Genomic DNA, 14,360 nt, shown 5'->3' on the forward strand with positions numbered 1-14,360 from the left:
CTTTTTAGCTCACCTGGCCCGAAGGGCCAAGTGAGCTTTTCCCATCACTTGGCGTCCGTCGTCCGTCGTCGTCGTCCGTCGTCCGTCGTCGTCGTCCGTCGTCCGTCGTCGTCGTCCGTCGTCCGTCGTCCGTCGTCGTTAACTTTTACAAAAATCTTCTCCTCTGAAACTACTGGGCCAAATTAAACCAAACTTGGCTACAATCATCATTGGGGTATCTAGTTTAAAAAATGTGTGGCGTGACCCGGCCAACCAACCAAGATGGCCGCCATAGCTAAAAATAGAACATAGGGGTAAAATGCAATTTTTGGCTTATAACTCAAAAACCAAAGCATTTAGAGCAAATCTGACCTGGGATAAAATTGTTTATCAGGTGAAGATCTATCTGCCCTCAAATTTTCAGATGAATCCGACAACCCCTTATTGGGTTGCTGCCCCTGAACTGGTAATTTTAGGGAATTTTTTGCTGTTTTTGGTTATTATCTTGAATATTATTATAGATAGAGATAAACTGTTTACACCAATAATGTTCAGCAAAGTAAGATTTACAAATAAGTCAACATGACCAAAATGGTCAGTTGACCCCTTTAGGAGTTATTGACCTTTATAGACAATTTTTAACCATTTTTCGTAAATTTTAGTAATCTTTTACAAAAATCTTCTCCTCTGAAACTACTGGGCCAAATTAATCCAAACTTGACCACAATCATCTTTGGGATATCTAGTTTAAAAAATGTGTGGCGTGACCCGGCCAACCAACCAAGATGGCCGCCATGGCTAGAAATAGAACATAGGTGTAAATTGCAGTTTTTGGCTTATAACTCAAAAACCAAAGCATTTAGAGCAAATATGACTGCAGTTAAAGTGTATATCAGGTCAAGATCTATCTGTCCTGAAATTTTCAGATGAATCGGACAACCTGTTGTTGGGTTGCTGCCCCTGAATTGGTAATTTTAAGGAAATTTTGCTGTTTTTGGTTATTATCTTGAATATTATTATAGATAGAGATAAACTGTAAACAGCAATAATGTTCAGCAAAGTAAGATTTACAAATAAGTCAGCATGACCAAAATGGTCAGTTGACCCCTGAAGGAGTTATTGCCCTTTATAGTCAATTTTTAACCATTTTTCGTATCTTAGTAATCTTTTACAAAAATCTTTTTCTCTGAAACTACTGGGCCAAATTAAACTAAACTTGGCCACAATCATTATTGGGGTAACTTGTTTAAAAAATGTGTGGCGTGACCTGGCCAATCAACCAAAATGGCTGCCACGGCTAATAATAGAACATAGGGGTAAAATGCAGTTTTTGGCTAATAACTCAAAAACCGAAGCACAAAGAGAAAATCTGACAGGGTTTAATTGTTTATCAGGTCAAGATCTATCTGCCCTGATGTTTTCACATGGATCGGACAACCCGTTGTTAGGTTACTGTCCTGAATTGGTAATTTTAAGGAAATATTGCCGTTTTTTGTTATTATCTTGAATATTATTATAGATAGAGATAAACTGTATACAGCAATAACGTTCAGCAAAATAAGATCTACAAATAAGTTTACATGACCAAAATAGTCAATTGACCCCTTAAGGAGTTATTGCCCTTTATAGTTAATTTTTAACATTTTTCATAAATTTTTGTAAATTTTTAGAAAATATTTTCCACTGTAATTACTGGGCCAAGTTCATTATAGATAGAGATAAGTGTAGCAACAAGAATGTTCAGTAAAATAAAATCTACAAACACATCACTATCACCAAAACACAATTATGTCATGAATTTATATGGTCCATTGTTTAATATGCACAAGACCAAGGTGAGCGACACAGGCTCTTTAGAGCCTCTAGTTTTTTCTAATTGTTTTTGCATGCAATAATAAAGAACAAATAAATGTGAATTTCTTCTAAAATAAGGAATGTTTTACTACTCACACATAAGAAATAATGGGAAACTTATCAGTTTAATAGTTGTCAAAAATTAAACGTACTGATCTAGAGCGCAAAACTCGGAGATACCCTAAAAAACTACACTCGTTTACCACACGAAGAAAACCATTTGGAAGCAAAAACGTTAATGACGCACAACTTAACATACTTTCTTAAAATGTCCTGTACCATGTCAGGAATATGGCAGTTGTTATCAAATAGTTCGTTTCTATGTATATATTGGCTTTTGCTTTTGTTGCACTTCTATGCTCCTGTGGTTCCTTTGTTTTCCTGTTATAGTCAATGTGTTTCCCTACGTTTTAGTTTGTAAACTGGATTTGTTTTCTCCCAAACGATTTATGTCTTTTGATCACCGTAATACTATTGTTGCCTTTTTACCATTCGCAATATTAGAATCAATTGCAACGGCTCTGTTTTGAGACACCATACAATAATAAACTCTACGCGGATCAAATACCATTCAAGATAACAAACCACGTCCCTATAAAAAGGATGATAACAAATTAAAACATAGAAGCAAATACAATACATGACTTTTCTTAACAAATCCACCTATGGGTGTGTTCCAAAAGGAATAGGGATCGGCCAATTTATAGTAATTCATTATTTCGCCTATCTGTCTTAATAAATGTCCAGCTGTTCACTCGAATATTGTTGAAGTTATTGATTAATTTCATGGAATAAAACATTTCGATCAACTTTACGATTACTCCATTTCTCATCAAATGATTTTCATCATCATCATTTTTTTTAGAATTTATTAAGATGTTGTTTTTTTTCTGAATGCTCTCCCCTTTGAAGTTTTAATTAAATATGCTTTATTGAACAAGCTCAGTTTTTTTTCATTGGACTCTTTCTTAAAAGCAATCTGAGGAAACGTTTTTGACCATACATAACCTTGGCGACTTCATTTTTGGGGGATGAGGGGGGACCAGTCAGTGTGTAGTCCTGCTCCGTGCTTTCAAATATTATCTGCAATGTTCTGTAGACTTCATTAGCGGATAAGAAAACGATTTCTTCTACGCCAAGACTTACATTCTGAAATAGAGACTTGACTTAATGCAATTCATTCTGGGCTCATTAAACTTTGCATGTAGGGTTGTCGCACCAGGTAGAGCCTTTTGCTTATGAATGATTGATTGGCGCACCGTTTAGTTTGAATAAAACACATTACAGAATTAGAATAAAATCAAAAATTAAACCTTATCCTAGGATATGGATATCCTTTAGAAAATGTAAATGGCCATACTTCAACGCCATATTGACTTCGGACTTAACATGAAGCACTTAACAGTACCTAAGGGTCTTCGTAGGGTTATGGTATATTTCTCAAGGGTAGATGGTTTATGACCCAATAAAATCAACGGTACCAATTTTGTTGCACCAGATGCTGTCTTTTATCAAATTTTACCTTATTTTTTTTCTAAAAATATATCCGAACATTGTATCTATCATCTTCTGAAAGTATAAATTGTGCAAAGGAAAGGTTATGGTTCATATTGTTAACGAACATGCTGTGCACATTCTATACATAAAGACTTCAAATTTTCATTGGATGTGATCATTTTGGTTTGACGATTAGTTCTAGAAACATATTGAATTAAAGCAGTTAACATCCCAAGAAAAAATTATAGCATAGCGTTATACAAAGTATGTGTCATTTCCGCAGTACAAGCATTATTCGTTTTTTGTTTGCGAATTAAAACCGTATACAGGGACTGCTTGTTTTGCAGAGATTTGTGTAAACATGTGGGGTTCTTTGTTCGGTCCGTTCTTGCAAGTTCGGGGAACTAGCAAAACATTTTATTTGCTGACTATCAATTAACTACTCGTACATTGCTTTTTTATATATACGTGTGACACTATTTGTAATAAATATTCTGTATCATTATAAGTTGTAACGTTAGTGATCTGTTTATGAATAGACCTCACATTTTTTCTTCAACCCTGCTACATTTTTACGTCTGTCATTAGTCCGGCAACTCTAGCATTATAGTTTGTTTGTCTTGTGTGTAGTTTTAAAATTTTGCTTCACTTTTATGTTTGGTCTGGCATCTATATTAATGTTCTAGTATACATATTATTGTCTAGCGGCCAGGTGTAGACTGCCTACGGTAGCAATTGGTGGCCTATGAATGTGTTTTTCTCTTTGGTCGGTAATTGTCTCTTTGACAAATTACCGTCTTTCTTACATATATAATATGCAAAGAGATTCTCAGGATAATAAAATTATATTTTTACTAGTTATCGTTTCGTATGACATCAATTAAAATCGAAAAACTAAATTAAAGTTATATTTAAGACGTTCCATTTAAATAATTTAAATAAATACGTTTGCACTTTGTATATGATTAGTTTGTATTATATGTGCATACGAATGGATAAAAAATATACTACAAAAATCACTCTAAGGAGGTATGCATTGTGTACTTTAAATACTTTGAGCAATATATATATACATTTCAGCATAGTTCAATGACATTAATTTGAATATATTTGTTATTAAAAAACGTAAAATAAATTGCTTTATTAAATTCTCTGTTGCGTAGTAAGATACGAACAAAAAAATCAATGTAAATACATGTACATCTTAAATCTGATTTAACAAAGTACTGTCATTGTAAATTATACAAGTAAAGAATTACGAGGTCGTACAAGGTAAGTTAGTTTCGGTTTACCAAGTTCGAAACATATCAGGAGTAATTTTCAGACACAAGAGAAAATGATATTATGATATTTTTGAAACAATCATTCCGCAACTATGCCTTCTTATGCATCATTTACTTTTGTACTTGCATGTATGTTTTCAAAAATGACGTTTTTACTAAAAACAGCAAGTCACGTTTAGGGGTTATTCATTTCTACATTAATTTCTTTCCGAAGGATAGTCACGCTGAATTCCCCCTCCCAAAAAGTAAGAGTTTTGGGGTAAAAACTGGTAGGTATATGATTTTTTTTAAGGTGGGACCATTCAAATATAATTAATACTCTCTCAATTTTGAGATGGAAAGTTTAGGTTTTTTTTGTCAACATGCGACAAACATCTACACCTACTTACAATGTACACATACACGAACAAAGCATTGGTTATAAAAAAAATAAAAGACTGTTACTACAGTACACGCATGCCTGCTACGTTTGCTAATCCGACATCAATTTGAAAGGCATGACGTGCCTGCAAATTTCTGTTTTCAGAGAAAAGGAAATCATCATCATTCCAACGTAAAAAGAAAGATTTCTTTCTGTATCATTTTTTTTGTTTTAATTTACTGCAATGAATGTATTGCCATATAAATGATGTGTAACTTGAGAAAAAAGAAATACTTTTTACAAAATCATTATGTTTTGATAAGTGAGTGCATTCAAAATTATTCTGCAAAGAAAATGAATATTAAATTTATTGAAATTCATAACAAATTTTATCCTAAATTCAACCATGTCTAAACGTATTTAAATTTAAATAGTAAACAAGTCATATACACAACAGTGTATTGAAAATGTTAAAGGTATATAGGTTTAACGGTTTAAAGTAACTGTAAACATAGGCATAATATGACATATGTCAAAAGATTGTGTTTCACTCGAACTATTTCAAAACAAAGCTCCAATTAGTCGGAGATTATAGATAAAAACATACGTCAATTGAGGAAGTTAAAGTATTCGGTGGAAATTTTGTGGTATAGCTGGAAATATAAATTATATTTATTTCCTAATAATATATGTTGAAAGATCTAAGGTTCAAAGGTAACGGAATACTTTTAAAAAGCTAAACAAGGTAAGTATTTATAGTTATAAACCAATGTCTTTCAAAATGTTAAATGTTTATTTGCAATTACCCTCACTGTGCATTTGAATTGTATTTGTAGCGCAAGTAGTTGATTAAGACAAAACTTTATACCATTCAAGTCCCTGCACTGTATAATAAGTTGTTCTGAAAATGGACTAAAGGGGCAACCACTACTAGTTTTACATACAAAAAAAAACGTGAAGAGGAGATTTCGAAAGCTGGTCACGAAGTTCCTTACTTTGGATAATAAATAATAATTCCAGATAACAACTACATTAAAATAAAAGTAAGTTAGTACCAAAAGGTTATAATCTTTTCCCTATGGTAAAAAGACTTCTTACAAAGGCCGGGTTATCATGCAAAACAAATTGGACAATATAGACTCACCCTAATATGTATTCAATACCATGTTGAAGTTTAAGAAATGCTCAGGAGCCAGTCGAATATTCTCGATAAAAAAAACATATCACGACGATAGACTAGTGTAATTGATGTAATGCACGCTTCATATTTATTTATATGCGATCCTTTATTGGCTTTGATTGATAATTGATTGTTTGTTGTTGAACGTCCAGTGGCAAATATGCCATGTATGTTCAAGAACATTATTTGATATGAAGCTTTCTAGTTATGTTGCAGGTGTTTATTATTGTTTGATTCAAATTTTGAAATGTATTTATAAATTTCCAGTCAATAGAGTTGTGTGCTTGTGCTAAAAAACACGTAGCAATTTCTGTAGGCAAATTTGTTCTTAAACAGCTTTCTCTGCATCCTCTTTTGATTTTATTCATTTTCTCAAATGTGTTCTATATCAAAACGTTTGGTATTGAGCGTACCTGACGAATGTCATTCAAGGAACAGGTGCTATGCCCATTGACATCATAGAAAATATTGTTTGGGTATTTTTGTGTGTGTGTACACGTATATTAAAAAATAATGGTTTTTTTTTATTACATGCGTTTTACATTAATACACTTCACCATATTTTAAATGTCAAAATATACAATGATATTAAATTGGCTTTCCAGATGATTTATATCACCTGAGAAGATATGTATTATGCAATTTCATCAGATTAAGATATTATCCCCCACTGATTGTTTGATATATATGTAATTCAAAAATATCATAACATTTCAGGCATGTGAAAGTTACGAGATTACTTTTATCTATACACGTACATGTAGTAGACAATAACTGAAATGGGACAGACTTCGTCCATTCAGAGTCCTCGCATTGATGCTGTACCTGGTACCTCTAGAGGCAGAAAAGGTTTGTTTTGTTAACTTTTTCATCCGTGCATGCATTATCTTGTTCTTCATTAAATCTACATGAAAAAAGGGTGCAAGGAAAAAGAATATATTAACAAATTGATTATTAAAATTCACAAGGCGGACTTACAAACCGTGAATTTTTTTACGAAAATATGTAAAACAAGTAACAGGGTAAATTTGCAATGCATTCAACAGGACAAACCCGGAAGATGCATAAAGAGTCTTAATTAAGTTATACCTTTTTCAAACATTTTAACATATTTTTAAGTTATACCTTTTTCAAACATTTTAACATATTTTTAAGTTATTACAGCAATTTCTTTTCTTTGTTTACAGCTTCGGTTCCAGAAACAACGGATGGTTTTAAAGCAATCATAGAAAATATTCGCCAACAACAACATGGAAGGAAGAAAGTGATTTCTGTCAACAGAGATGACGTCAAAAGTGTTATGTTTCCATATTTGAAATCACCGAACAGTGAGTTTTCTCCTCTTGATATCACATTTGAATGTGATGGTGTTTCGGAAAAGGCAGTTGACTTGGGAGGACCCAGCCGAGAATTATTTACACTATTATTTCAAGAATTTTTGCAATCGAACTTGGGACTTTTTGAAGGAAAAGGAGGATATGTGTTACCAGTGAACAATAAAAAGGCAATCGATGCTCACGTCTTTCGTGCGTTTGGCAAAGCTGTTGTGTTATCGCTCAGTACAGATCCTCATGGACCTGGATTTCCATATTTTCCATCGTTTATTGTGAGTTACCTCATTGGAAGAGAGTATATACATGAACTGAGCTCATTGTTCCTTGTCAACGAATTTCTTAAACAGTTTATAACAGATGTAAGCTTTTATATTTATACTTGATGTATAAGTTTAATATTTATATTTGATGTCTTAAGTTTGATATTTAATTTGTGAGATATGATAAGTTTTTAATAAGCATATGTTACTTAAATAGAAATTTACGACACTTAAGGCCATTGTGAGCTGTTTCGCTAATCTAAGTAGCAGGCACTCTATAAAGTACACGTTCAAGGGAAATGACGATTTAAACAAATATGAATGTTATTTTGATTGTTATCAATGTTATCTGTCAAAATTTGGTGGAGTATTTGTGAGTACATATTTTAAGTAAACTATAAGGGGTGCATTTCAAAGATTCTTTTAAACCTTTGAGGAAATATTTTTGTCACCACTGAGGTCTTATTCCACAAGGAAGACATTATGTTATTATCAAAACATGAATTTCACACATTTTTCTTTTACATGAGTAATATTTTACACCAAAAAAGCAGTTTAAAATGATGCATCAAAATGGAAGGAAAGTGAAATGACCTGTACCATTGTGAAATTTAGATCATAGCTTGCGTGTAATGACTTCTCATCTAAATATCCATTTTTGATAAATAATTTTCAGATTACAAATGCAGCCACTCAGAATGACTTGGACGAAGTTATGGGTAATGACGACGAAAGATTTACAGATAACTGTGGATGGCCAGGAAATGAGAGGGTTACAGTGAGCATGTTTTTTTCCTTTTCTTTACAATTATCTCTTGCTTTATATGGGGTATTTTACATTTTAACATTGCTGAATGTTGCATGTTTGCAACACAATAAAGATTTGTTTCCTTCAAAATATTGAATAAACAATCACACTTAGCCATTTTGCAATCATTGACTCGTTTTGTTTCAATTATGTTTTATGTATATGTTTGAAGTAATTTTGTGTGTCTAGCATGTTAAACTTCGTGTGTACACCGGATATCCCGATCAAAATTCGCGGAAGTATATCCGAATCGCAAGGTGCAATTAGTGGTATGAATTAAATGTATATCAATTCCAACAGAGGATGAGGCTCCGTGGGAATCGCATAAGATTTAACATACCCACTGTGCTGTCTCATGTTATTGCTTTTCTAAATTAGGGTCCTTCCGCGGATTTCGGATCGGGATACCGGATGTGACGTGAACTAGTCTAATTGCATACTAATATTATCTTTTAGATGTCAAACAGATGGTCATTTGTGCAAACTTTACTACAATGGGATTTGGTTGACAAACGAAGAACTGCTCTTGAGGATATGAAAAAAGGATTAAATACTTTCAACTTTCTTGATGATACAAAGTCTCTCCCCGAATTTGAACGCATATTTCTTCTGAGAAATAAGCAAGAAACCACGGCGAATTTTATACAGAAGAAACTAATTCCAGAAGTTAAAAAATTACATACCGAAAACCAAGAAGAGGAAAAAGCACAACAGCAAACAGTTAAATGTCTTCAAATATTAGAAGGTGCGTAAAAATGCTTGTGTTTTTTGCCGTAAACTATTTTCAAAATGAAATATCATTAAAATACATATTTCGATGTTTCAATTTCCTTCAAAAATGTACTTGTTTGTGTATTTGTTATGTCGGTAATTATTTAGCAGATACATCAAATTTAAAGTTCAGAATTGAAACAAATATTTAGAATCATTTTCATAACAGCTATAAAGGAGTAAAGGTGCACGAGAAGAAAATAAACGAAAGTTTAGGTATACAACATTTAAATCAACACGCAAGGTTTAGTCCTCTGCTAGTTATTCGTATTATTTGATTAAGGCGTTTAGAACCTTTGGCGATTCAACAGTTTAATGTCTATAACAAGTACGATATGGCAAGTGCGTGTTACAGACGAAAGTTCATCTAACCTGACATTGTCAATTGATAACCTGAGCGCGACAAGAAATGGTCTTGTTCGTGCTGTTGTGAAAATGATTATAAATGCTTGAGCATCAGATGAAACAAAACAAAATGTAACACCAAAAACAGTGAAATACTCTCTATAATTTGTATAGATTTTAAATTCCCTGTATGAAATTAAAATAATTTGTTTTATTTTCAGACGAGGAGGCTGCATATCTGTTTCAGTTTATTACCGGACTTGACGATGTTCCGCCATACAACTTTTCCATCCAGGTGGCGTTTAATCGAAAGAATAAAAAAGCGACATTACCGGAAGCTATAACTTGTATTCAGAGACTTCTCATTCCTCTGGGTAACAAATCGAGATTAGACTTTTATAAATCATTTGACATTGCAATAAAAATGGGCAGACTTGGATTTTCAGATGATTCATAGCACTGTCGGACTAGTGAATATAATTCAGGAGATTATCTATTACACAGATAAATGTTTAAACATGATTTAACTTGAATAAATAACATGCTTTGTGATCACTTGAAAATTTTCATGAAATTTTTAATTGATCTACTTATGTACAGTGGCGGATCCAGAAATTTTCATAAGAGGGGGCCCACTGACTGACCTAAAAAGAGGGGGGCGCTCCAGTCACGGATCAGTGATTCCATATATAAGCAACCAATTTTTTTCCAAAAAAAGGGGGGCGGGGCCCCTCTAAATCCGCCTCTGATGTATTAAATTGCAAATGTTTAATTAATTACCAGTCAGGAATTAACATGTTCTTTAATTGAATTTCATAAAAGCTATATTTGAAAATATTGATAGTATATGAATATTTACGGTCAAAGTATTCTATGGAGTTCATGTCAGCAAATTTATCTGTGTACCAGTGTCATAATATTCGCGTTTGTATTTTTCAAACTGCGCTTTGAAATCATTATGTGATATATTTTTATTTTTATTTGTTATGTTTATGTTTGTGTATGCAATCTTACATTGACACAATGTATAGCGTAGGTAAAAATATTGCAATACAACTCCATATTGGACGACTGTGTTGTCTTATGTTTGTATATTATATGGGACATATTTATTCAGTTTTCATTCTCATTTCTTGTTCGGAAAAGTAGAATTACAAAATATTTTAATGCTTATCATATACCATACTGGAATAGATTTAATGGAAATTTCTGAAGTAAAAAATATTTCAAACGTTTTATAGGAAAACCAGTTAAGTACATAGGCGGTACTAAAAAATATCAGTGGTATAGTCCTTATATGTAGTATGTGTTGCATACAGCATTATTGAGGAAAAAAACTGGAATTCAGCTCAGATGGTACTCCTATATATTCCCGTCAGTACCTTATAGCCATATCAAAATGTTTATTATTTAAAAGCATTTAAACAAAAAAACACGAGAAAACAATATGTACAATGTATTCCAATATCTTATTCTTCGTTGTTGTTGTTTGTTATTACATGTTTATATGCATAATATTATAGAACTGTGTATTAAATGTTTACAATATATTTTTTTGAGAATAACTCTTACTAATTCTAAATGCAAGCCGAATACAGAAGGCACAAAATCAAAAGATACACAGAGCATCGATCTAAGAGATCTTGTAATTACTGAAAGCCATTTTTAAGCTAATTACAACTAATAAATGTAAGTTTTAACATATTTTAATTACTCAAAGTAAAATAGATTTGACACAAGAAAACCATACGTATGAACTCCGCTCCAAAGTCTAATAGCTGATAAATTAATCATGTTCTTCCAGGTTAACATATCAAAAAGTGCACTTCAAACAGATTTAGTGTAAAAACGTCATAAACAGACTGATAAAAGCATGGCCTTTTATCATGCAAAATAAAAGTAATAGTACCAGCATGGTTATACCCCATCTCCTTATTGTCATAGACAGGGGATATAAAAGTAATAGTACCAGCATGATTATACCACATCTCCTTATTGTCATAGACAGGGGATATAAAAGTAATAGTACCAGCATGATTATACCACATCTCCTTATTGTCATAGACAGGGGATATAAAAGTAATAGTACCAGCATGATTATACCATATATCCTTATTGTCATAGACAGGGGATAGAAAAGTAATAGTACCAGCTTGAGTATACCACATCTCCTTATTGTGATTGACAGGGGATATAAAAGTAATAGTACCAGCATGATTATACTACATCTCCTTATTGTCATAGACAGGGGATATAAAAGTAATAGTACCAGCATGACTATACCACATCTCCTTATTGTCATAGACAGGGGATATAAAAGTAATAGTACCAGCATGATTATACCACATCTCCTTATTGTCATAGACAGGGAATATAAAAGTAATAGTACCAGCATGATTATACCACATCTCCTTATTGTCATAGACAGGGGATATAAAAGTAATAGTACCAGCATGATTATACCACATCTCCTTATTGTCATAGACAGGGGATGTAAAAGTAATAGTACCAGCATGATTATACCACATCTCCTTATTGTCATAGATAAAAGGAATATTCAAACTATTGAATCGAAGACAAACTGACACCGCAACGACAAAAATCGACAAATGCATTACCTCAAGACAAAATGTATATCAGCATAAAAAACTATTTTAAAATACTACACGAACCCCATCAAAAAATGTGGTTATATCCGGTGCTCCTGAATGAATAGCAGATCATGCTCTACATTCGACACCCGTTTTAAACATTTAATAACTTAAAGAGATATAAGAAGCTGTTATATGTGTGCTAATGAGACAAATCTCCATCCAAGTCACAATTTGCAAAAGTAAAATATTACAGGCCAAAGTACTATGCAAAGACTTGTATATAATTCAACACATACAAAACAAGATGTGCTAAATAAGAATGTGGCTTATGGGTTCATTTTGAAACGAGAAGGGGTAGATTCATCATCATCACGTACAACAGTCGCAATATAGGAAGCCCAACTAAGCCCTATTGAAACGTTAACAAATTTGAATGATTCAAATTCAAAATAGCAAGGCATCAACTGCAATATTGCCTGAAAGCAAACCCCTCTTCAACACACATATGGAACTCTCCAGCTACAGACACTAACTGTTTTAGACTGTTATTATAAAGATGCCAATAAAAGTATTCTTAGACTTTACATGCTTCAATTATCACTGTCCTTTATTTTAATAGCTCGTTTGCAAACGATACAAGAAGTGTATCATTATCAGCAGAAGCGAAATGTCATAGCTACATGTGAATAATACATTTCTGTGTCATTTTGGTCTCTTTGGGGAGAGTTGTCTCAATAGCAAAATTATACCACATCTTCTTATTCAAAATTGAGAATGGAAATCGGGAATATGTTAAAGAGACAAGACCCTGACCAAAGAGCAGAAAACAGCAGAAGTATTCCAATAGGTCTTCAAAATAGCTAGAAAATCCAGCACCCGTAAAGCCTGCTCCAGTTGGCCCTTTAACAAAACTATGTATTAGTTCAGTGATAATAGACGTCATACTAAACTCCGAAATATGTAAAAGAAACTAAAATTAAAAATCATATAAGACTCACAAAGGTCAGAGGGTCCTGACTTGGGACATCCGCAAAAATGCGGCGGGGTTTAACATGTTTTTTTGAAATCTCAACCCTATCCCCATATCTTTAGCCAATGTAGAAAAACAAACACACAGCAATAGGCACAGTAAAGCCCAATTTAAAAGAAGTCCGAGTCCGATTTCCAGAATTGTTAACAAAAGAAACTAAAAAAATGACAATGATACATCAAATTAACAAAGGATTACTAGCAGTTACTGACATACCATATCCAGTCTGAGACCTAAATCACACTGATTGAAATATTAGGTCTTCATCCTTGACACTTTCAAGAAAAGGCTAAAAATATAATGACCAACAAGGAAAAACAAGTGAACAAATACATAGAACCAAACAAAATGGACACAACCGTTACATTTGAAGATTGGTGACTTATTAAATTTCCATGAAAGTATTGTTATCATAATTATCAGAGATTATTGGTCACAACTTTTATATCTGCAACTTGGCAGATAACTTATAAGTTGGATAAGTAGGATTAATATATGCTCTTTTGGTGAACTTTTTATTTTTGTTAACTATGTGAGTGACAGACAGACAGACAGACAGACAGACAGACAGATTAAATAAAATTACATCTGTTGAATTTTAATGTGATACATAGAGAATAAATTAATGATATATTCTTATTTGTACTTTTAAAATAATTCAAAGGTATGAGTTTTTATAACGGATCGTTATCCATGATTTTGTTCCATTCAATTTAGATTACCCATATATACATATACACATTCATTTGAACGACTGGCTGGTTTTTTACAATTCACGTACATTTATTGAATAATTGTGAGATTTTTCGTTTTAAGATTTTTTTATCTTTGTGTATGTAACGGCTTTTGGTCCGTATCTTTTTTTTTCAAATTGCAATAGCTTATGTTATTTAAAGATATATTGATAGCAAATTAATACAGTCTCGACATAGATAAAAATAACATATAAACAATTTCATTCTTCAAGATATATCATGTTTCTCCTTATTCAAACTGTATATTATAGACAAATATTTAAATACCTTCAAAATTTGAGGATTTGGAAAATTGTCAAATATTGATCT

General features: G+C 32.5%; 1 protein-coding gene across 1 annotated transcript; it reads left to right on the plus strand.

Annotated features, from left to right (window-relative positions):
• Positions 1-6,868: 6,868 nt before the first annotated feature.
• Positions 6,869-10,222, plus strand: LOC139481430 (uncharacterized). Its single transcript, XM_071264757.1, has 5 exons — positions 6,869-7,003; positions 7,342-7,847; positions 8,425-8,526; positions 9,013-9,301; positions 9,894-10,222. Exons 1-5 carry the CDS (start codon positions 6,934-6,936, stop codon positions 10,127-10,129), a joined length of 1,203 nt encoding a protein of 400 aa, XP_071120858.1. The 5' UTR covers positions 6,869-6,933; the 3' UTR covers positions 10,130-10,222.
• Positions 10,223-14,360: the final 4,138 nt, after the last annotated feature.

This window comes from Mytilus edulis, chromosome 7 (genome assembly GCF_963676685.1).
Source record: "Mytilus edulis chromosome 7, xbMytEdul2.2, whole genome shotgun sequence".
Classification (NCBI taxonomy): domain Eukaryota; kingdom Metazoa; phylum Mollusca; class Bivalvia; order Mytilida; family Mytilidae; genus Mytilus; species Mytilus edulis.

Coding starts and splice junctions, on each gene's coding strand:
- LOC139481430 (XM_071264757.1), top strand. CDS start 6,934: ATGGGACAGACTTCGTCCATTCAGAGTCCTCGCATTGATGCTGTACCT. Junction 8,527..9,012: donor CAGGAAATGAGAGGGTTACA/GTGAGCATGTTT, acceptor ATTATCTTTTAG/ATGTCAAACAGATGGTCATT. Junction 9,302..9,893: donor ATGTCTTCAAATATTAGAAG/GTGCGTAAAAAT, acceptor TTTTATTTTCAG/ACGAGGAGGCTGCATATCTG.